Raw genomic sequence first — 22337 nt, forward strand, 5'->3', positions numbered from 1 at the left:
GGTGCTAGGTCCTATATATATCTGCCTTCTCTGAGATCACTAAATATACCTAACGTGCAAACATGTTGAGATCAGATATTGAAAACCTCTTAAAACATAGTTTTACAGAGAGCTATGTTACAGAGATCTAATATTAAAACAGTTTATTAAATTTTATTTGTTGTGCTATCTTAATGATATCTTGTTTTGTGTGAGACTTTATATTCATTCTAGTGAATGCTTATTCTCATCACGAAAACTGACATGTTAACATTGTGTAATTCACTTATTTGGATTTTGCAGGTGGAGGATACAGGAAGATATACGTGTCTGGCATCCAGTACTGCAGGAGATGATGATAAAGAATATTTAGTGAGAGTGCATGGTAAATTTGGCAAAATGTCCTGCAATCTGTCATATACTAATACCTAATTAGAAGCCGTAATTCATGGAACATGGAGCAACTCTGTAGCACATCATAAGATATGTTTATGTATAAGGAAATATGTATTTTGCAAATCTGATTCTTATATTTGGCTGATCAAGTGCTTTTTAGAAATACTTCAGTGGACTTTTTGACTCATTCATTTTGTTTCTGCACAAATAATTCATAGTTCTTTATTTAAAATCATAGACTATAAATTACAATAAAAAAGAAAATATCATCCAGTCTCATTACACAAAGGCTTTTCTGCATACAGATGTTTTGTCACAGAAATGTACCCTACAACATACAGTATCCAACTTGTTTTTCATATCTTCTAATGGTTTGATGAACATGTTTTCATGTCAAAAAACATATTTTTATAACAGTTTGTAGTGATGGCATAGTGTCCCATTTTATGAATACACTGTCATTTATTTAATAAATTAATAATTTAATTCCCTATTTTTGGATTTTTAAGCTGTTCTTGAATTTTCATCAGTATAAGGAATACTGTTATAGATATCTTTGTGCACACATATTAGCCTGTTTCCTTAATTCTTTTATTTTGATAAATTTCTGTAAGTACACTTGCTTGATTACACATACACACGTACACATTTAAAGCTCTGAAATTTATTGCCAAATTACCTTCTAGAAAGGTTGGGCCATTTAGACTCAGGTCAATATTATTTCAACATAGAGATAAGAATTACTCTTTTTGGAAAGGAACATTTAAAAAACCAAACAGAAGATACCTATTTCATTGTCTTAGTCGAGATGACTAGGCAGTGCAAATTATCCGTAATTTAGGTGCCCCCCCCACCAGCCCTACACGCAAATTAGACCTGCCGTTAATTGACATGTAAGTTCTGCATATAAAAGTCACATTAAAAAATATATTTCTGAATATTATGAAAGTATATACATTTCTCTATATTATGATGGAACAGACCCTGAGTTAGTTTGGAAATCTGATGTTGAGAGAAAATTCTTACCAAGTGTGAGACCTGGACAAGAAATCCTTTCATTGTGCCTTAGTTTCTTTACCTGTTAAATGGTGATAATATTGTGATTATATTACTTATCCTGTCATTCATGTGACTATTGGAAGAATTTCATTACTTTATATATGTGAAAGTACAGAGTAAGACTTAAAAAAAAAAAAGTCCACTACAGGTAGTCATTTGTACCACAAATTGAATGAGTAATGTTTTAAGTTTATGCCTCTTATTTTATATAACAGAAGCAAAATTTATTGAAAACCTAATATAATTCAGGTCATTTTTATATCTTGTTTACTGAAAGCCTCTGACATGTTTGTTCTCACACCCAGTACCCCCTAATATTGCTGGAACTGAGGAGTCCCAGGATTTCACTGTGTTACGGAACAGACAAGTGACATTGGAATGCAAATCAGATGCAGTGCCTCCCCCTGTAATCACTTGGCTTAAAAATGGAGAACGGTTACAGGTAAATCTTGCTAAGTTCCACAAATCCATTTTGAGGAAAAAAAAAATCAGCTGTAGCGTCTTTGGTAGGTAGACAAAACCAAACAACATCAGGCTACTATTATTTGACATTGGAGGTGTGGGCACAGGATCTTTTAATCAGCCTTCTTTTCTCAACCTGTGCTTGGGTAGCTATTAACTAGTTATGGATCAAAAGACAGGTATTTTGTTTCAGACACTCTGTAAATTGGTGCAAGTATGTATCTCCTGGAGCCCGGGAATTAAAATTGGATTTGAAACACTCAGCTATTTCTTTACTTGAGAGGTAAGAAGTCATCCAAGTCTCAAAGGAGCTGACCTGTCCTGCCAAGTGTCATGGGCAAATTTCTTACTGAATTTTTCTGGAATAAACTGGGACCTGAGGAGGGCCCTTCCTTGGATACCAGGAACACAGGACTGGGATCCTTGAAGAACACACTTACTGGCTCTCTAAAGCTTCCCATGCTCACGTGATATCTGTCTGCTCTCAGAGTGTCACAGCCCAGGATCCTAAATAGCCTTTTAGGTTGGTGCAAAGCCTTGACTTTGAATGCTCTAATTGTTCTTATCCTAGTAGTTACTTCTGCTTTTTTTTCCTCCTTTTGTTTCCACTCATCCTTTTAATATAACCTACTGTGTTACATTGTGCCTAATTATAAAAGATTAAGTCCCCTAACACTTAAGGCAGAAAGACTTCTTCCACCACCAAACCAAAGGACCAAAACCAGACTGGATACTGAGAGTTACTTACATGCTAAATTATTGTGGGTATCACTTAACCTTCCTGTGTCTCAGTTTCTCTATTTATTGTGCTCCTGCTATAACGGTGGGCACTGTAATTGCTACTGAGAGTAGTCGTGACCCCCAAGGAGCTCACAGACTACTTGAAAAGACGTAGAATTAAATCAAAGATTACATACAGCATGGACATGACTCATATGTTAGGGTGATGTATGTAGCATTTAATGAAAACAGAGAAGAAGCAAGTAACTCAGACTGCAGCGTAAGGAGCAGCTCAGGGGAGGCTCTTGGAAAGGGCGAGTTCAGTTTTAAATGATGGGTAGATACTGGGTGAAAAAGAAGAAAGGTATTCTAATCACAGGTAATGACATCTACAAAGCCATTACAGGGAAAGGAATGCTGCTCTTGCAGGAATTGCAAAGTAACTTGGTGTGGCTGAAGGAGGCCTTGATTAAAATCCTTTGATGATTCCCCACAGATTTCAGGATTCAGGTTAAACTACCCCAGTTAGCTCACAAGACCTTTCACATTCTGACTTTTTCTCCACAGTTTTATCTCCAGTGTGTGCATTTCACTCAGTTTTGAGTGAAAATAGTGAGGCACCTGCGTGGCATAGTCAGTTAAGCATCTGGCTCTTGGTTTTGGCTCAGGTCATGATCTAAGGGTCATGAGACTGAGCCCCGTGATGGGCTGCGCACTCATTGCGGAGTCTGCTTAAGGTTATCTCTCTCTGCCCCTCTCCCCGTTCCCGACCCCCACTCTTTCTTAAAAAAAAAACAAACAAACAAACAACAGCTATTAGGTGTTCAGATAGAGACTGAGTGAATGTTGATGATGGAGAAGTTTAGGCTAATCCCTGCTATGATCAAGTGATGTTAGTACTGGGACAGGGTGAGTTCAACAGTTATGAAAAAAGAGATGATTCAGTTTCAGATATTTTGAGTTTGAATTACCAATATATTATCCAAGTGGAAATTCTTAAAAGTACTAAGAAATATGGGTCCCTATTTCATCAAAAACATCTTTGACTTGGTAGTCCTCCATGGTATGACCAGTTGTTAAAGCCATGGGTTTGTATGAAGTTGACCAGAGAGAATACAGTGTGAGATAACCTGTAAATGAGAATAGAGTGTAAGGCAACACTAATAATTATAAGGTGAACAAAGAAAGAAGAAAAGAAGATCAGAACAGAGAAGCAGGACTCAGAGAGATAGGATTAAGTATAGGATACATTGGTGTACTAAAAGCCAAGGAAAAGAGAGGGAGTGGTTGACAGAGTCCATTAAGATACAAATTAAATTGCATGCATGGTTTTGGCAATAACACAGAAGTGATTAAAGATCAGAACAATGTTTCTTCAATAAAGTGATCAAAGGAAAAGATAGGTTACAATTGTTGGGAGAGTTAAGGAAGAAGAGGAAATGGAAATAATTATGGCCTATTCTTGAAATATAAAAGAGATTTTATGTGTTTATTTACTGAAAGAAAGAGACTAAAGGGGCACCTGGGCTCAGTCGTTAAGCATCTGCCTTTGGCTCAGGTCATGATCCCAGGGTCCTGGGATCGAGCCCCACATTGGGCTCCCTGCTCCGCGGAAGGCCTGCTTCTCCCTCTCCCACTCCCCCTGCTTGTGTTCCCTCTCTTGCTGTGTCTCTCTCTGTCAAATAAATAAATAAAATCTTAAAAAAAAAGAAAGAGACTAAAGATATAGGAGAGAGAAAGAGAAGTTTATAGGATGACATGTGTTGAACAGAGAAGGAATGGGACCCTGTTCACAGGTGAGGAGATTAGCCTTGGACAAAAGGACTGACATTTTTCCACAGAGATGGAAAGATAGGAAGGTTGCATTCACATGTAAGGTGCGAGGAGGAGAGAACTGCAGGCATAGGACTTTGGTTTTCTGCATGGAGTAGGAAGGAAGAGCATCAGTTGAGAATGAGATTCTATCTGAAGAAAGAAGTCAGATTTGGAAGAATCACTGGTGGCCAGTGGGTAGAGAACCAGAGAAAACTGTAGTGAGACTTGATGACTTAGCAGAACTTACTGATGTTCATGGAACAAAAACATAAGAATCAACTCTGAAATTTTTTATTAGCCTACAACCCTGCGATTCCCACATAAAAAAATTACAAATATATGTTTTATAGAACTTAACATATATATTTAAGAAATCACTTATTCTCATCAGAGGTAATAAGATTTTTTCACTAATAGCCCCTATAGCAATGAAAGGCCGAGAGAGGAGCGCCTAAGTAGCTCAGTTGGTTAAGCATCTGTCTTAGGCTCAGGTCATGATCCTGGGGTCCTGGGATCGGGCCCCACATCAGGCTCCCTGCTTGGCGGGGGGCCTGCTTCTCCCTCTCCCTCTGCCCTTCCTCCTGCTTGTACACTCTCTCTCTCAAATAAATAAACAAAATCTTAAAAAAAAAAAGAAAGCCTAGAGAAAATACATGATCTCATAAAATAAATTGAGCTGAACTGCATATTTTAGTATGAACAACTTTTTTCATTAGAAATAGACAGTTGGCCCTTGAATAACATGGAGGTTAGAGGCACTGACCCCCCCCACACACACACAGACAGTCAGAAGTCTACATATAACTTTGGACTCCCCAAAATTTTACTAATAATCTATTGTTGACCCAAAGCCTCACCAGTAACATAAACAGTCTATCAACACATATTTTGTATGTTATATATATTATATACTCTATTTTTACAATAAAGTAAGCTAGAGAAAAGAAAATATTATTAACAGAATCATAAGGAAGAGAAAATACATTACAAGCTGCAAAGATCCACATATAAGTGGACCCATACAGTTCGAAGGTCAACTATATACCTATCTGGGAAAGAGCCCATATGTCAGAAAAATCTTATTTAGGCTCTTCCTGAAGTAGTTCCTTCTTTGGTTCAACCAGAAAATATCAGTCTTTGATGCTACCTGGCATTTTTTAATGATTATGAACATCATGCATCTTGATTTGTACAAAACTACTTGTTTACACCTATTTTCCCAATTGGACTTAATAGCAAAGGTTAGGTTTCATTGTCTCTGTATTGTCATAATTCTTGGTCCCATGCCTGGGCACGAAATAAATGCTTAACAAATATTTGTAGACTAAAATCATTTATTTACTTATTTTTAAAATGTTAAAGGATCATTATTTCCTATAAACAAAGTTAATTTATTAGTCATGGAGCTTTCAGTTGTAAGTGACAGAATTCAAACTCAAACCAACTTAAATTTTTTTTAAAGGCATTTATTACCTATAGTGATTGGTGAACTTAGGTTTTAGGTATTACTAGATCCAGAGGTTCTCCTCATGTAATCAAGCATCTATGTTTTTTTTCTCTGAGTCGCAACTCTGCTTGCTTTGTTTTAGATTTAGAGCTGTCCACACATGGAGAGACTGCCACCAGGCTATGTCATCCTTACTACCAGACACCAATAAAAAAAGACTGTCATTCCCCAACACTTCCAACAAAGTCCTGCAGAGGACTCTCAGGGGCCCAGCTTGAGTCACCTGCTCATCCTTGAGTATCCAGATCATTGTGGCCAGGAGAACTGGGAATATTGATTGTGTCTTTGTCTTAAGCACACTCATAGAAATAGTTCCTGAGGGGTTTTGATCCCAGGATAATGGTAGGGGGAGCAGACAAAGCATACTAGAAGATAGGCAATCCATAGCTCACTATAGTTATTTTTGATGTTATAAATAGTATTTTATTCTCTTTTCCTGACATCTTAATGGTAAATTTTACTTGCTGAATCTAGGCAACACCTCGAGTACGAATTCTATCTGGAGGAAGATACTTGCAAATTAATAATGCAGATCTAAGTGATACAGCCAATTATACTTGTGTGGCCAGCAACATTGCAGGAAAGACTACAAGAGAATTTATTCTCACTGTAAATGGTAAGAAAAATTAATAATTTTTTGTGACATTTTAAAAATTTAGCCAAGGGCATTCAAAGAAATGATAAATTTTTTGTTTCTTATGGGCACACTCAATGAATTCTTGTGGTTATCTTATTTTTTGAAAAAGACAACATGTAGTATTTGTATTATGGCTATATTCAAACCATATTTCAAAAAAAATAATTAAAGATACATTATCTTAGAGGATAATGTATGTCCAGTTGTTATTAACATATCCTGACATTTTGTGTCATTCAGATCAGAACCATTGAGAAAGGCACACTAAGGCTTTGGATGACATGCGGTTCATTATTTAGTTCACCTTTATTCATGTTGGTGTTTGAGTATATATGTACTAGACCGAGACTGCCATAGGACTGTGATTCTCTCAAATCTAAAATCTAAACATTAAAATTTGTCAATATTTGGGAAGATAATACAGACTTCTCCCCATCACAGTCTCTTTGGTTTTTTAATATATGAAATTTTACACGATATTGGGTGACCCACACAACTAATATCTCTAAGAGTAAAATTAAAATTCAAGTTTTCTATTCCCATATGAACTCAATGATTAATAAAATACATGCTCTGAGACTTGCATGATTAATCACAGATGTGCTTTTCATTAGAGCAGCCCACTTTCTGTTCTTTATTTAAAGTGAAGTTGTTCCAGTGTTAACATTCTCAGACCATTATTTGGCCAAAGAGAAATAAGAAATATCATCTTTAATTTGCATCAGACCAGAGCTGATTTTTATTCAAGTGTCTCCTAAAAAGCCAGATTTCACACACTGTATCAGGGATTTAAAAACCTCCTTCCCCCATCTGTGCTTTATTTTTAAACACTAAGTATCTTGAGTAAGACTTTAGGAATTAAACCCCAATTCTGTTCATACTAACCTGAATTAGCTGTAGACAAAGCTATACATTTGACTCAAAGCTAACCTTGTATTACCTCTTCAGAGTCTTAGTTCAGGCTATATTATTGATATGAATGAGGTTTTCCATGTGCATCTCTTGTGCAGTTCCTCCAAACATAAAGACTGGCCCCCAGAGTCTTATCATTCACTTAAATACGTCAACTGTATTGGAATGCCTTGCTGAGGGTGTGCCAACCCCAAGGATAACATGGAGAAAGGATGGTGCTGTTCTAACTGCAAGTCATGCAAGGTAACAGTTCTGGAAAAGAATGAAAAATACTGCAAGAACTGAAGGATAATTCCCTAAATTTTTTTTTCCAATGTATTATTTTGGTCTTGTTTGTTAAACTAATATTTAATATTAGTTCTTCATCTTAATATGAGAATCGAAATATATTATTTTAAAAGCATAATCCTAAGGCTTATGGCCAAAACATAATGATTATAATTCATCCAAGATCACAAGTTCATCTGCTATGCACCATTGTGGAATATCCTTTTTTTTCCACCAAGGGTATTACAAATTTCTATAGCAGGAAAAAGACTAAAAATGTAACTAAGTCTTGTAGAATACTCTCAGTCAAAATGTAAATAATCAGAAAACACTGATTCCAGGGACTTCACTTGTGATCTTTCTTGTAGATACTCCATCTTGGAAAATGGATTCCTTCATATTCAGTCAGCACATGTCACAGATACCGGGCGATATTTGTGTATGGCTACCAATGCTGCTGGAACAGACCGCAGGCGAATAGATTTACAAGTCCATGGTAAATATGAACAGCATCTAATGTTTGGGTTAAATGTTCTCTGATAGCCTAAACCTGTGAGATCATAAACACCTTGATAACTGGGGCTATGTGAAAGTACCACACTCTGTTGTGAACAGTTAAGACCCGTGTTTTCTCCTCATTGTGGCTAGCACCATCACAACACTAAATTCACAGAGCCTTCTGGTGTTTTAACTATGGAACAAGTTACCAATGATTAATTTCAGTCTGGCAGAAATACTTCAGATGGCATACTGTTTGCTGAATGTGTTTCCCTCTTACTTGCTGACTTTGTTTTAGTTCCTCCATCCATTGCTCTGGGTCCTACAAACATAACTGTAACAGTAAACGTTCAAACTACTCTGGCTTGTGAGGCTGCTGGGATACCAAAACCATCAATCAGGTGGAGGAAAAATGGGCATCTTCTTAGTGTGGATCAAAATCAGAATTCATATAGGTAAGTAATAATTTAACTGAAAAACCCCACCTACTATTTAGAAACTAATTTTAAAAAGAATTAACATTTCATCTCTATCAATGGGGACAGCATATATATAAAGTATGAAGAATTAGCTAGTATGTAGAGAATATGTACTTTTCTTAATGTGGAATTAGTTTTTCAACCTAAAAGCTTTTTCTGAATTATAGGTTCAACTTTTCTATCCATAAGCCCTGTGGATGATGATCAGAGAGATCTACAAGATTAGATTCCTATTCTGCTTTATTTTTCTTAGCACCTTTTGGAATTTTATAAAAACAAAGAATGAAAATATTTGGCATAAGGGAAAAACGATTCTGTAAAAATAATACCACCTTTAGCTATAGAATAAAAATAAAATTCTGAACCTTGAAATACAACTTAGGTATTTGGTAGCATGTGTAGGGAGGAAAAACATGTTTTTGAAAAGCTAACCTTTTGATTACTAGGAATTTCTGATGTTGTAAATGAGCATCATTTCTTGTATCTCAATTAAGTTAACAGATAGGTATCTTGTCAAAGGAATTGCTATAATACTAAAACAAATGTTCTTGTAGATCTACTTTGACAATGATCAATTCTTATACATTAGGAAATATGAAACGAGGAGTGTTTCACTTGAAATTCTGTTTTTTCTCTCTTTCTCACCCTTTTAATCTTTGGGTACTGGGAGTCTAGTGATTTGAAGATATATACTATGTAGAAAATGTGCAATACCATCGAATAAAAAAGCATGTCAAACGTATTCCCATTGAATCTAATCACTTTTATTCTATCAGTGCACACTTTGAAATAAGAAAATAGGTATTTTATTTAGATTTACTTTGAATAACGTATGTATATTTACTAGACCTCTTAAACATTTGAAGTGATCCAGGTCACTTTAGTTTTGAATTGGTTAAAAGTTAGGGAAAAGACTTATTGATATATGTACTATGCATCGCAAAAGTGTCCAACACATGTAAGGAGACATGTGAACTAGGGCAACACGTAAGACAGACAAACTTGTAATTACCCGTCTGTCAATGGAAATAATCAAATACCAATCTGCAAAGTTATTGTGAGATTTAGAGGTAGTTTATGTGAAGCAGTTGAGAAAGTACCAGAATGTATTCAGTGCTCTATAAACAGTGGCTGTCATCAGCCACTGTATTTCAGTTAGGAGAGCATGGTTGATCATGATATAAGCAATCGGAAAATGCAAGATTCCCTCTTCAAACAATCCTTCTACCCAATTGCTTCATCTAAATCTCCAAGTTGAGTCTCTATTAACCCATTGCCCATATAAAAAAAAAAAAAGTCTGATACTTGAAGTATCAGAGGGATTCCTCATTTTAATACAAGGAAAGAATTCCATTTCCCTCAATTCACAACATCGTGCCATGCTGAACCAGCATTTATGAAAACTGATCTACAGTACATTATTGCTTTGAAATCTTTCTTCTAGGCTCCTTTCTTCAGGTTCACTAGTAATTATTTCCCCTTCTGTGGATGACACTGCAACCTATGAGTGCACTGTGACAAATGATGCCGGGGAGGATAAGAGAACTGTGGATCTCACTGTCCAAGGTAGAACTGGCTTAGTACATGGATTAATAGTTATTATAATGATATGTTTCATTATCACACTACTTCACAAGAGGGCTTCCTTTTCCACTTACTAACATTCACTTTCTGTGTAGAAAGAGAAAGATGTGTGATAAGGCTTTGGAAACCTGTAAGGGTTTGAAATGTGTACTTTCTTATTGTTGTTACTGTTTTAGTTCCACCTTCCATAGCTGATGAGCCTACGGACTTTCTAGTAACCAAACGTGCCCCAACGGTTATTACCTGCACTGCTTCAGGAGTTCCCTTTCCCTCAATTCACTGGACAAAAAATGGGATAAGACTACTTCCCAGGGGAGACGGTTATAGAATTCTGTCCTCAGGTAAGACCAAGCTCAGTAATTACACACCTAAGATTAGACTCATGATTAATGGATGGCCTTACCTGGCCTTTTGTTGCACGAAAATAAAAAAATAAAATACATTTTCATTCCTAGACTTATGCATCTGGAAAAAAAAATACAGTTGGGCAGGGTAACTCGGCAAAGGGAGAGAAAAAAATCTGGAAACAAAATCACAGTAACTGAATATAATGAGCATGATCACTGGATTTTATGTGCATATTTACTAACCCTGAAGCTTCACAAATTCACTGGTTGCCTTTGAGTGAACCACACTCTCTCCATTAGCCAAAAAGAATCTCCATTCATTTAACAAAGATTTAGTGCCTAAAATAAGTTATAATACTCCACTGAGTTTCTGAGGATATAAAACTAGGAGGGTTCTTGTTTTCAAGGTTTTTATAACTGAGCAGGGAAGGCTGGGTATAAGTGCTGCACGGATAATTTTTGAGAGTAGTAGTAGCCATCATTTATAAAATTTATGTATTGAAAGAGAAAAAAATAATTCACCTAAATGAAAATATTGGTAATTCACACTGGTGTTTTGTATTGGGAAGGTACACTAGAGATAAACTAAAGTAGCAACTAACATCCTGGGGCTTTCTGCATTTGTGCATGTTATTCTAAGGTAATTTGTTCATTTTTTCAAAGAAGGGAAATGATGGAAGATTGTTCTCAGGGTAAAACTTGACTTTCAAAGCCAAGTATTTTGGCCGTGTCTAAAATGTGTATAGATTGGTAACAATTAAAATCATAAAATAGAAATTAACTGCCCTTCAGCACAAGGTATTGTATTAAGAGAACAGTTTGGAACTTTCTCAAAATATTAAACAAGAGTTACCATATGACCCAGCAGCTCCATTCCTAGGCATCTATCCAGAAAAATGAAAACATATGTCTACACAAGGACTTGTATGCAAATGTTCATACACCATTATTCACAATAGAGAAAGTAGAAGCAATCCAAATGTCCATCAACTGATGAAAGAATAAATAAAATGTGGATAATCCACACAATGAAATTCTATCAATAAAATGGAACAAAAATATTGGCACATGCTACAACAGATGAAACTCAAAAACTGTGCTCACAGTGAAAGAAATCAGACACAAAGGACAGCTGTATGATTGCATGTGCATGAAATGTTCAGAAAAGGCAAATATACGAAGAATAAGAAGAAATTAGTAATTGCATGGGGCTGGGGCTGGGAATGAGAGGTGACTGTAAATGGAATGAGATTTCTTTCTTTTTTTGGAGGGGGGATGAGATTTCTTTTTAGGGTAATAGAAATGTCCTCAAAATTAGATTGTAAGAGTTGCACAACTCTGTAAAGATAGTAAAAATCATAAAATTGTACATTTAAATGGGTGAATTTTATGGCATGTAAATTTTGCCTAAATAAAGCTATTAATAATGATTAAAAGGCACTGTGCTAGACCCTTCAGGGAATACAAGTATGAGTATAAGCCAAGCACCACTGTGCTATGGGGATGAAAACACAAAATCAGAGAGAGAGTTTATTGAACCAGAAGAATGGTTGCAGAAAAATGGACGCCCTATGCATAAAAACTTTTCCCTTTTTAGGAGCAATTGAAATATTTGCCACTCAGTTAAACCATGCTGGAAGATACACTTGTGTCGCCAGGAACGCAGCTGGTTCTGCACATCGACACGTGACCCTTTATGTCCAGGGTATGGAAGCTCATTTAACTCGTTAAAACCTTGTTTTTTCTTCAAGCCATGTTTATTCTTGAAAGGATGTACTGTCTAGAAATACCTTGGGGGTATGAAAGACTGACATATTTTTCAATAAACTAAGAAAAACATACAAATGAAAAATCACACAGAACAACCCCAAATTCTTTTTTTTCTTGAGTTTCTATAATCTGTTCCTGCTTCTAGTCTTCTAACGGAGTTCTAATGGAAACTGCCTACAGTAGCAAGACTCAAAAAAAATGGAATATGGCCAATATTCTCTTTTCCCCTGGACAATCAAATCACTAATAATGTGGAACTATGAATCCAGGCATGTTTAACCTCATGGCTACTTTTAGACATTTCTGCCACTAACTGGTGCCATTGCTTTTTCTGTTGGTTCTTATAGAGCCTCCAGTCATTCAGCCTCAGCCAAGTGAACTAGATGTCATTGTGAACAATCCCATTTTATTACCATGTGAAGCAACAGGGACACCCAGTCCTTTCATTACTTGGCAAAAAGAAGGCATCAATGTCATGACTGCAGGTACCTACCACTGTTTCTATCAAGAAAATTACAGCAAATCAGTGTTTTATAATTCAGAAGTCAGTATGATTTTTTTAATGAAAAAAATTTTAATAAAAATTCTTCCCACTGTGCTTTCATAACCGATGTAGGCAAAAGCCATGCAGTTCTTCCTAGTGGCGGCTTGCAGATCTCCAGAGCTGTCAGAGAAGATGCTGGTACTTACATGTGCGTGGCTCAGAATCCAGCTGGTACAGCCTTAGGCAAAATCAAGTTAAATGTTCAAGGTACCTAAAGAGTAAATTTCTATGTCTTCATTGCAAAGATGCTTGTAACAATGTATACCAAAGTTCATCTGTCTAAAATAACCAGGCTGCCATAGCTCTGAACATTCGTAGTTTACGTTATACAATGCGTGTTTCTCTTACCCTTATGAAGAAGAAAATTTAATGGTTGGGGTGTTTTTGGTCATTGTTTATATAAGAAAACTAAGGCATCTCACGATATCTTGGATTTCTATGAACTTCCATATGGTACTCTATTTCATTGTAGCACATATTTAAGGTAAATTTTAAAACCCTCCTCCCCATAATACCACATTGGATACATTATGAAACACTAGATTCTAATATCCACTTAAAAAACAAAGCATATATTTTTTAAAATCATAAATAAAAAATCATAAAACAAAAAATGTAATTGCAGTTAACCAACTTGATGGGAAAAAATTATTCTGTAGACAAAGCAGGGTCTTTTCACATTTAACTCTTATTTTCTTGACATAATATTCATATCTTGCATGCATTGTTTTTGTGACCTGGAAGTAGATTCTGAGCTTCTGAATTCGCATTAGCTGATTTTGAATTTCCTTATAGGGTGTTTTCCTGTGGTAAATTACTGACTATAGTAAAGCTTACTTAACTATGCATTATAAATCTCTTTATATTGTTAATATTTTTCTCAACAAATATTTATTGCAATAATAAGTGGAAATACATTGAACATTACAGACATGATCCTTCCCTTATGGTGTACAGAAGGAAAAAAACTAAACTACCAAATAAATGAAATAATTATAAATTCTGACATATGCTAAGCAGAAAAAAAGGCTGAGATGGGGAATAATGGGGAAATGTGGGCACCACTTCACATTAGTGGTTAAAGTAGGTTTTAAGAAGTAGGCTTCTCTAAAGGAGTACCATTTAGGCTTAGACCTGAATGATAAGCTAGGATGAGCCATGCAAAAGTGGCAGAGTATCCAAGGGAGAGAGGACAGCACGTGCAGTGGCCCCACGGCAGGAAAGAAGCATGGCAGTGTGGTAGAGAGTGGTGGAGAAGAAGAAGGCTGGCACAATGTGAAGGAAATCAGAAAAGAAGGTGGGCCAATGCATGGAGGGTCAGAAGGACCACACAAAGGTTATATTTTCTTCTCTATGCAGTGGGAGACCTTTTAAGGGTTTAACCAAGATGCTTATTTGGTTTTAGGAAGATCTCATTTGCTGCTATGTAGATAATGGTTTAGAGAAGGTGCAAGACTATAGCTGGAGGAACTATTCAGGTCCTCTAAGCAGGGTGTTACAGCCTGGCTGGAAGTGAGAGTGGCTGTGTAAGTTGCAGGGGTAAATGGAAAAAGTGATGGATTTAAGATACTTCTGGAGGTGTAACTTCCAGGATGACTGATGAATCAGATTTGGGAGGTTAGGAAAAAAGGGGAATTAATGATGTTTCCTGGGCTTTGGGCTTGAGCTAGTGAGTGGATGATAGTGCCATGGAGGGGATGATAGTGCAAGGGGGAGGAACTGGCTTTGGAGGAAAGAAAACATAACTTCCGATTGATCCTATGAGATGTGGGAAACTATTAGAAATCCTAGTGGAGATATCAAATTGAGTTGAATATGGATTCAGAGCTCAAGGGAGAAGTATAGTGTAAGATATAAATTTGGAAGTAATCAGCGTATTTCAGTCCACAAGACTGGATCAGAATTTGGACAGAAAAAGAGCTAAGGACAAAGACCCAGAACTCTGCATTGTTTAAAGGCCTGAGAAAAGAGAGGATGCTGGAGAAGAATACGAAGGAGCAGGCAGACATGTTAGAGGAAAGCCGGATGGAGGCTAGGAGAGGAGAGTGTTTCAAGAAGAAGGGAGTGGACGATTTGTTGAATGCAAATGAGAGATCAGTTGGGTGAGGACCAATAAATATTCATTGGCTTTGGCAACATGGAGGTCATGGAAAGAACACTTCCATTTAGGAGGGGTTTTTCCTTCGCTAATTGATTAAAATTATTGGTATGGGCAATTCTGGGACAAAGAAACACATTAAATGATTAATGGCATTTCAAGATTCCAAAAGCAACCAGAGATAATTGCATGCTCTAGAGGCATGAAGATTCTGAACCAAATCTCTCTCCTTGCAGAAACAGTATGTAATGGAAAGCACAAACCCAACCAAATAATGTTGGCTGATATAAGTAATTTTCACATGATTATTCATATTTTTTTCACAACTTGATTTTATTTTACTTATCACTATTAGTGTACTTTAAATTTGGTCTCGGGGTGCCTGGGTGGCTCAATGAGTTAAGCATCTGACTTCAGCTCAGGGTCCTGGGATCAAGCCCCTTGTCTGTTTCTCCCTCTCCCCCTTCCCCCACTCTTGCACGTGCGCATGCTTTCTCTCTCTCTCAAATAAATAAAATCTTTAAAAATAAATAATAAAATAAATAAAATAAAATAAAATTTGGTCTCCATGTGGTTGACCATTTCTCCATATCCTCTGGAGATGTGGCAGTTAAATCTAGGTCCCCAGGACTTGCTATGCACAGGGCATTACATGGATCAGTGGAACTCTCAGAGCTCTCATTTCTGATTCCATTTCTCAGTTTGCATGTGTGATAACAATGTGAAAACAACATTTGCCTTGTTTCTTAAGCTTTCTTGAGTGGGTGGTAGTTTTTTTGTTTTTTGTGGGTTTTGCCGGCACATATTTAAAGGGATTATTTTTACTGTCACTGTTGTCCTCTGCACCTTGTCACTGTCTCTGGACTTGCATTGACACAGGTGGATCATCCTCTCGTTTCTTTCCCGTGTGCTTGTGGTCAGTTGTTCCTTGTTTGTCCTTGGTTCTTCTCTGATAATTATTTAATATTTCTTTGAAGCTCAATAAAATATCCAGGCCAATACCTAAGTGGTAATCAACCTACTGGAAATAATAGGAAGAGAATGCCTTATCGTAAGCCCTTCCACAGCTTTCGGAAGAAGTGGGAAGAGTTTTACATATATAATTCTTTTCCATGATCTATTCATTTATTTACTTAGTCATTCAAACAATACTGTGTTAAATATGGCCACTGTATTTGAGACACTAAGCACTGTAGGAAACACTTGAGTAAAAGTATAAAATAGAAAGATTTTATTAAGATAGAGCAGTTGAATAATTTCCAAACCTTGAAGGGGTCTCTTCTGAAAGTTTAAGTAGCTGAAATGAATCACCTAACACAGTATGTTAAAGAAAATGCCTCTGTTGACACAACCTAAATTTTCTAGACATGCAGTACCTCAGGAATATATGTTTATGCCCTCATTTAAAATTGAATAGCATTTACATTTGTTAACTATGCAGAGAATAATTTTCTGAAAATAGCTCAAAGAATTTTCTTTTCCAGTGAAAACAAAGTATAGTGATACTTTGATGATAATATGGTAAAGTCAGGATTTCATTTCTTTTCTGTGTGACTTCCCTTTGCTAGGGTGATACTGTGGTGTGTACATGATACATTTATGCTTTTAAGATGAAGTTTACACTTTGTATCTTTCAGTTCCTCCAGGCATTAGCCCCCATCCAAAGGAATATATTACTGCTGTGGATAAGCCCATCTCCCTACCGTGTGAGGCAGATGGCTTCCCACCACCTGACATTACCTGGCATAAAGATGGGCATGCAATTGTGGAATCAATCCGCCAGCGCATCCTCAGCTCTGGGGCTCTGCAAATAGCATTTGCTCAGCCTGATGATGCTGGCCAGTACACGTGCATGGTAACTAACGTGGCAGGATCAAGCAGCATGAGCACCAAGCTCAATGTCCATGGTAGGTTATTTAACACTAATTGTTTCAATCTGCTACATTGCCATGGCAAAGAGAAAAGACCACTGAGAAAAAATATGATGAAAGTCAAAGTCATGCAAAACCAGCAATCCAAAGTGGGATGTGTGTGTGTGTGGTGTGTAGGTATACTTACCCTTCTAATATGTAGGCTCTGATTATTTGTGTGGGCAAAAGTAAGGTTATGATTATGCATGTGTGAGAAAGAAAGAGAGATTTTATTAAGATAGCCAAAATACCTAATGTGTTTCCAATAATCCCCTCATATTGTGATTATTAGTATTTATACTTTGGCTATAGATCCCATTTATGGGATCCATTTGTGTTTTGTGACTATTCTGCTTATTTCTCAACTTGCAAATGATCTTCACTCAAAACTAATCTCTATATGAGCTACATTATATAGTGTGAACCTAATGAGAGTTGGGAATCTATTCGATTCATTATTTTAAAGTAGCAAAATATTTACAAGTATATTTTTATAACAGAAAAAAAAATCTTTTTTTCTTTGTATTCAAACAACTAACAAAATATCTAAGGATCAACACTGAAATATTTTCATTGTTAATGTGTATTTTAAATATAAAATACCCATTAATATCAGTGTGAGGACACAATAAGTAAATTAAACTCTTTCCAACTACTGTTTTCAGAGGTAACTCTTGTAAAGATGAGTCTCTGCTTTTTCGCTTTCTAAAAAATTTGTGAAAGCCATTTTTTATCCTCCAGGTATGTTTGAATTTCCTATGGCTTCATAGTTAAAGTGATGATTTCAAGCAGACACAATTTTAATTGAATAAAGAAATAATGATCCAAATTTTAAATCACCATTTATGAGTTTTTTAAATACTTTCCCTGGTTTATACCTGCTTTTAGTTCATATAATTGAATTAATCAACACACATTAGTTCTTTAGCTTCAAATAAATAATACTCCTCTTTCTCAAATTTGTATAAAGTTTACCAAAATTAACCATATACTAAACAAAAAAATAATCATTAATACGATTTTAAAATAAGGCCACAGTTCCTGCCCACAATGCAATAAAGCTTGAAACATGTAATAAACTTTTAATGCCAAAACCCCAACCCCAGGCAAATTTAAAAATACCATCTAGTTAACAAGTAGGTCAAAGAATATGTTTTCATTTTCATACTATTTAGAAAATAATAAAAATAACGACACTACATATCAAAATGTATGGTGTGTGGGCCAGTGTTAAAATCAAATGTAAAGTCATAACCTTAAAATTTTCATCTTGAAAATAAGGAAGCAAATGTACTAATGTTACAAATTTGTCACCCTGGTAAAATTGAAATATCAACCCCAAAGATAAAGAAAATGATAAAAATACAGTATAAATTAATTAAAAATGAATCAAATATTTACAGTGTACCATTCAACAAAATAGATTTTTGTGTTTTCCCTATTGTCTATGTTTGTGTGTATAATCATTCGTAAATGGTTTATGTATTTACTCATATAACCAAAAAAATATTTTTTGCTGAATACAGCTTTTGTCCTGTCACTTTTCAGAACGTCATTAAAATTGTTCTGTTTCTTACTGGTATGTTTGAATAATTCCAAAAGTCATAGTTTTTGGAGGGGAGTATATTTTTACTTTTTAAGCCAAGTATTCTTAATGCTTTTCAAGCTTTCCTTTAGAAGTAAATAGCTTAGTTCCAATCCACTAAGGTATTTGTTAGTATATTAAAATAGTCAATTGATCTTTCTATATTGCCTAAATTCCAGTCCAAAAAAATTTGAGGCATAGGAAGTATTTGCAGTGTTCTGAAATCACTATAAAAATTTCTTCTGCAGCAGTATAAAAGCTGAATTAAATGTCTTGACCTGGTTTTACTTGCATTTGTTGTAACACGTGAAATACTGCAATAAATTTTTTTTCCATAACACTTTGTGACATTCAATATGGGGTAAGTGTTTTACAGTGTTTTAAACTGGTGACTTTTATTAGTTTGTTCTCACAGTATATCTGTGATACAAATCCAGTGATTATAAAACCACAGAAGCATTTTTGGATTTTGTTGCTCTAGTTTGTTTGTTTTACTTCACTGCAATAAGCATAAGAAACTTAAGTAAAAGAAAGTTAGGAAGGGTGGCTCAGTCGGGTAAGTGTCTGCCTTCAGCTCAGGTCATGATCCCAGGGTCCTAGGATCAAGCCCTGCGTCAGGGTCCCTGCTCAGTGGGGAGCCTGCTTCTCCTTCTCCCTCTCCCTGCTGCTCTCCCTGCTTGTGCTTTCTCTCTGTGTGTCAAATAAATAAATTTTAAAAATATTTTTAAAAAAAGAGAGAGAAAGTTAGGAAGCCAAATAAAATCTAAGGATTTCTAATCTAGTTCTATGTCATTTGCTTAGAAACTGATTGTGAATATATTCAACAAGTTGAAATCCATTGAGGTTCTTGCTATAGGCATCTTTCATGGTAACAAACAAATCAATATCTTAATACATTTTATTTTACTATTTCCAGCAAAATTATCCTTAGAAGAGTCTTTTGTGTGTCAATATTCTGTGTGAATAAGGATATTATTAAACATCCTGAATGACTATCTTTTTTAAACTTTTCTTAGTACCTCCTAGAATCCGAAGTACAGAAATACACTACACGGTCAATGAGAATTCACAAGCCATTTTTCCATGCATGGCTGATGGAATCCCCACACCAGCAATTAACTGGAAAAAAGACAATGTTCTTTTAGCTAACTTGATAGGAAAATATACTATTGAACCCTATGGAGAACTTATTCTGGAAAATGTTGTGGTAAGTTTAATAGATGTGAATAGATACTTTAAACCAGATTGGTAATTCACCCTTTTACTTTTAGTAACTTAGCCTGGAAATATATTCTTTAATAATGAAAGAAAAATAGTCTTATAAATTCAGGCCAAAAAATGAATTTCACACATATTTCATTTTATGGCCCAGGTCTAAGAATAATATTTAATGGATAGTAGGAACTCATAAATGGCCTCCTTCTAAAATTATTTTATTTTTGTGGAAATCTCTTTATCAGGAAAAATTCTAAGTACCTCTGTTATATTCCATGCATGTAACCATATATGGGAATGATTAGAAGAGTGGAGATAGAAGAATGTAAGAAGAAGAAGATAGCAGGAGGGGAAGAATGAAGGGGGGGAAACTGGAGGAGGAGATGAACCATGAGAGACGATGGACTCTGAAAAACAAACTGAGGGTTCTAGAGGGGAAGGGGGTGGGGGGGATGGGTTAGCCTGGTGATGGGTATTAAAGAGGGCACGTTCTGCATGGAGCACTGGGTGTTATGCAAAAACAATTAATCATGGAACACTACATCAAAAACTAATGATGTAATGTATGGTGATTAACATAACAATAAAAAATTTTAAAAAACTAATGATGTAATGTATGGTGATTAACATAACAACAAAAAAATTTAAAAACTAATGATGCAATGTATGGTGATTAACATAACAATAAAAAATTTAAGGAGAAAAATAAATAAATAAAATCTTAAAAAAAGATACATAAAAAAAAAAAACCCTCTAAGTTTGATATGACACCTAGCTAAAAAGGGTAGAGTTGACTCTTCATGTGCATATGTTTGGCAGGAAAATTGGGTGAATTAAATGTATTATCATCTGGTAAAAGTCAATAAATTGTGCAAAGAAAAAAATGATGTGATGTATGGTAATTAACATAACAATAAAACTTAAAGGAAAAATAACTGGGAAAAAAAAGAACGATGCATTATTAAGCAGATATGAAAAGCAGTTTTTCTGTTCTTTTCAGGATTTTGAATAACCCTTTCTAATCATTGACAAGGAAACTAAAGTCTTAGGGATCTATACAAGCTAAGGTTTTTTAATATTCTTAGGTGGTACTTACCGAGTCTACAGAATAGTAGCTATCAGAAGCATCTCAGGTTTTCAGTGGTAGCCCACTTGAAGAAGAATCAATATATATGCATACTACATGACTTTTAAAAAAATTTACTGTGTGGTTGGAGAGTATCAATACTTGGCCCCGAATATGAAACATGATTAAAATGTGAATCACTTTCTGAGCTTTTGTGCAAATATCTTATTCCTATTCCTTGCCCTTCAAAATACCTAAACTTCATTACAAAATTTTTGTGGAATTAAATTTGTACAGATTAAAATAATAAAATTGATTACATTCATTTTGTAGTATAATTTTGGCCATTAGCTAGACTCCTGAGATTATCAGGTAAATAACCCTAGTGATTGGCTGTGTCACTGGGACCCTAACTCAACCACATGTGCCAACAAAAATCGTATTTATTCAAATCAGTTGTAAAATGTGCCATTATTTTATGTACCACTAAGAAAGAGAAAGTACAGTTAAGTAAAGTAGAGAAGGCCATCAATTTTTAAGTTGTATTGAGGTTCATGGATATTAAAAGTTAAAAATATGAATTTTAGAATTGATAAAATAAGGATAAATTTGTTTGTTTAATCTAGTAAATATCTTTAGGGGGATTACCCCCAGGCTCAGGAATGTTGAATTTGGGCCCTCTATTACACTTATAGACCAGAAGGAATTAAATGAGCAAGAAAAGTTTAGACTTTTAGCAGGACAGTGACTCAGATATGTTTAAAAAAATAACAATAAAGTAGTTTATAAATACTAGATGAAGGACTCAAATGATGAGTAGAAATCTACTTGTGAATAGTATGTACAATCCAGATTTTTAAGTGCTTCACTTTCATAAAATCCTTGATTTTAAGCTTGAATTGTTATAACCTGAGAATTTTAAGTACAGCTAAGTGATATGGAGGTGGGGAGACGTTTACAGAGAATATGATTTATTCCTGTTTGCCCTTTTAAAAAAAGTATGCAGCCAACCAAATTTAGATTGTATCTACTGTTAGTGATTACAAGTTTTATGCTACATTTCCAAGCAACTCTTTAATGTTTCAATGCAAAAAAAAAATATTTTTAAACTTTTTAAAGAGAAGGAAAAGTAATGCACTCAGAAGCATTCAATCATTAATTCAACAAATATTTATTGAATACTTTCTGTGTGACCAGCACTGATTTATGCAGTAGTAATACATGAGGTAACAAAGAACTCAAAGATCCTTGCCTTCATGCAGTTTATTTCTAGAGGAGGGAGATAGACAATAAAAAAATAATAATAAATAATGTATACAATAAGTCAGAAGAAAATAAGTAGTATGAAAAATAAAAGAACAGAGTAAAAAGGATTGGAATTTGGAGGGGTGCCAGTTACATTTTTTAATAGGATAGTCAGGGTAAGTCTCCTTTGGGAAGGGGACATTTGAGTAAAATTTAAAGGACGTGAGTTAGCCAAGCAAATA

At 35.3% G+C, this 22337-nt stretch overlaps 1 protein-coding gene across 1 annotated transcript in view; it reads left to right on the top strand.

Moving 5' to 3' along the window:
• The window catches only part of HMCN1 (hemicentin 1), a 471707-nt gene that overhangs the window by 393024 nt on the left and 56346 nt on the right, over window positions 1–22337 (top strand). Inside the window, exons 70-82 of the mRNA XM_027611279.2 lie at window positions 283–364; window positions 1740–1876; window positions 6413–6554; window positions 7586–7730; window positions 8123–8250; window positions 8551–8707; window positions 10176–10297; window positions 10492–10656; window positions 12260–12367; window positions 12780–12917; window positions 13049–13183; window positions 16712–16981; window positions 19586–19776. Coding sequence (XP_027467080.1) covers window positions 283–364; window positions 1740–1876; window positions 6413–6554; window positions 7586–7730; window positions 8123–8250; window positions 8551–8707; window positions 10176–10297; window positions 10492–10656; window positions 12260–12367; window positions 12780–12917; window positions 13049–13183; window positions 16712–16981; window positions 19586–19776 — 1920 coding nt within the window. The remainder of the gene's footprint in view (window positions 1–282; window positions 365–1739; window positions 1877–6412; window positions 6555–7585; window positions 7731–8122; window positions 8251–8550; window positions 8708–10175; window positions 10298–10491; window positions 10657–12259; window positions 12368–12779; window positions 12918–13048; window positions 13184–16711; window positions 16982–19585; window positions 19777–22337) is intronic.

This window comes from Zalophus californianus, chromosome 10, assembly GCF_009762305.2.
Source record: "Zalophus californianus isolate mZalCal1 chromosome 10, mZalCal1.pri.v2, whole genome shotgun sequence".
Lineage (NCBI taxonomy): Eukaryota > Metazoa > Chordata > Mammalia > Carnivora > Otariidae > Zalophus > Zalophus californianus.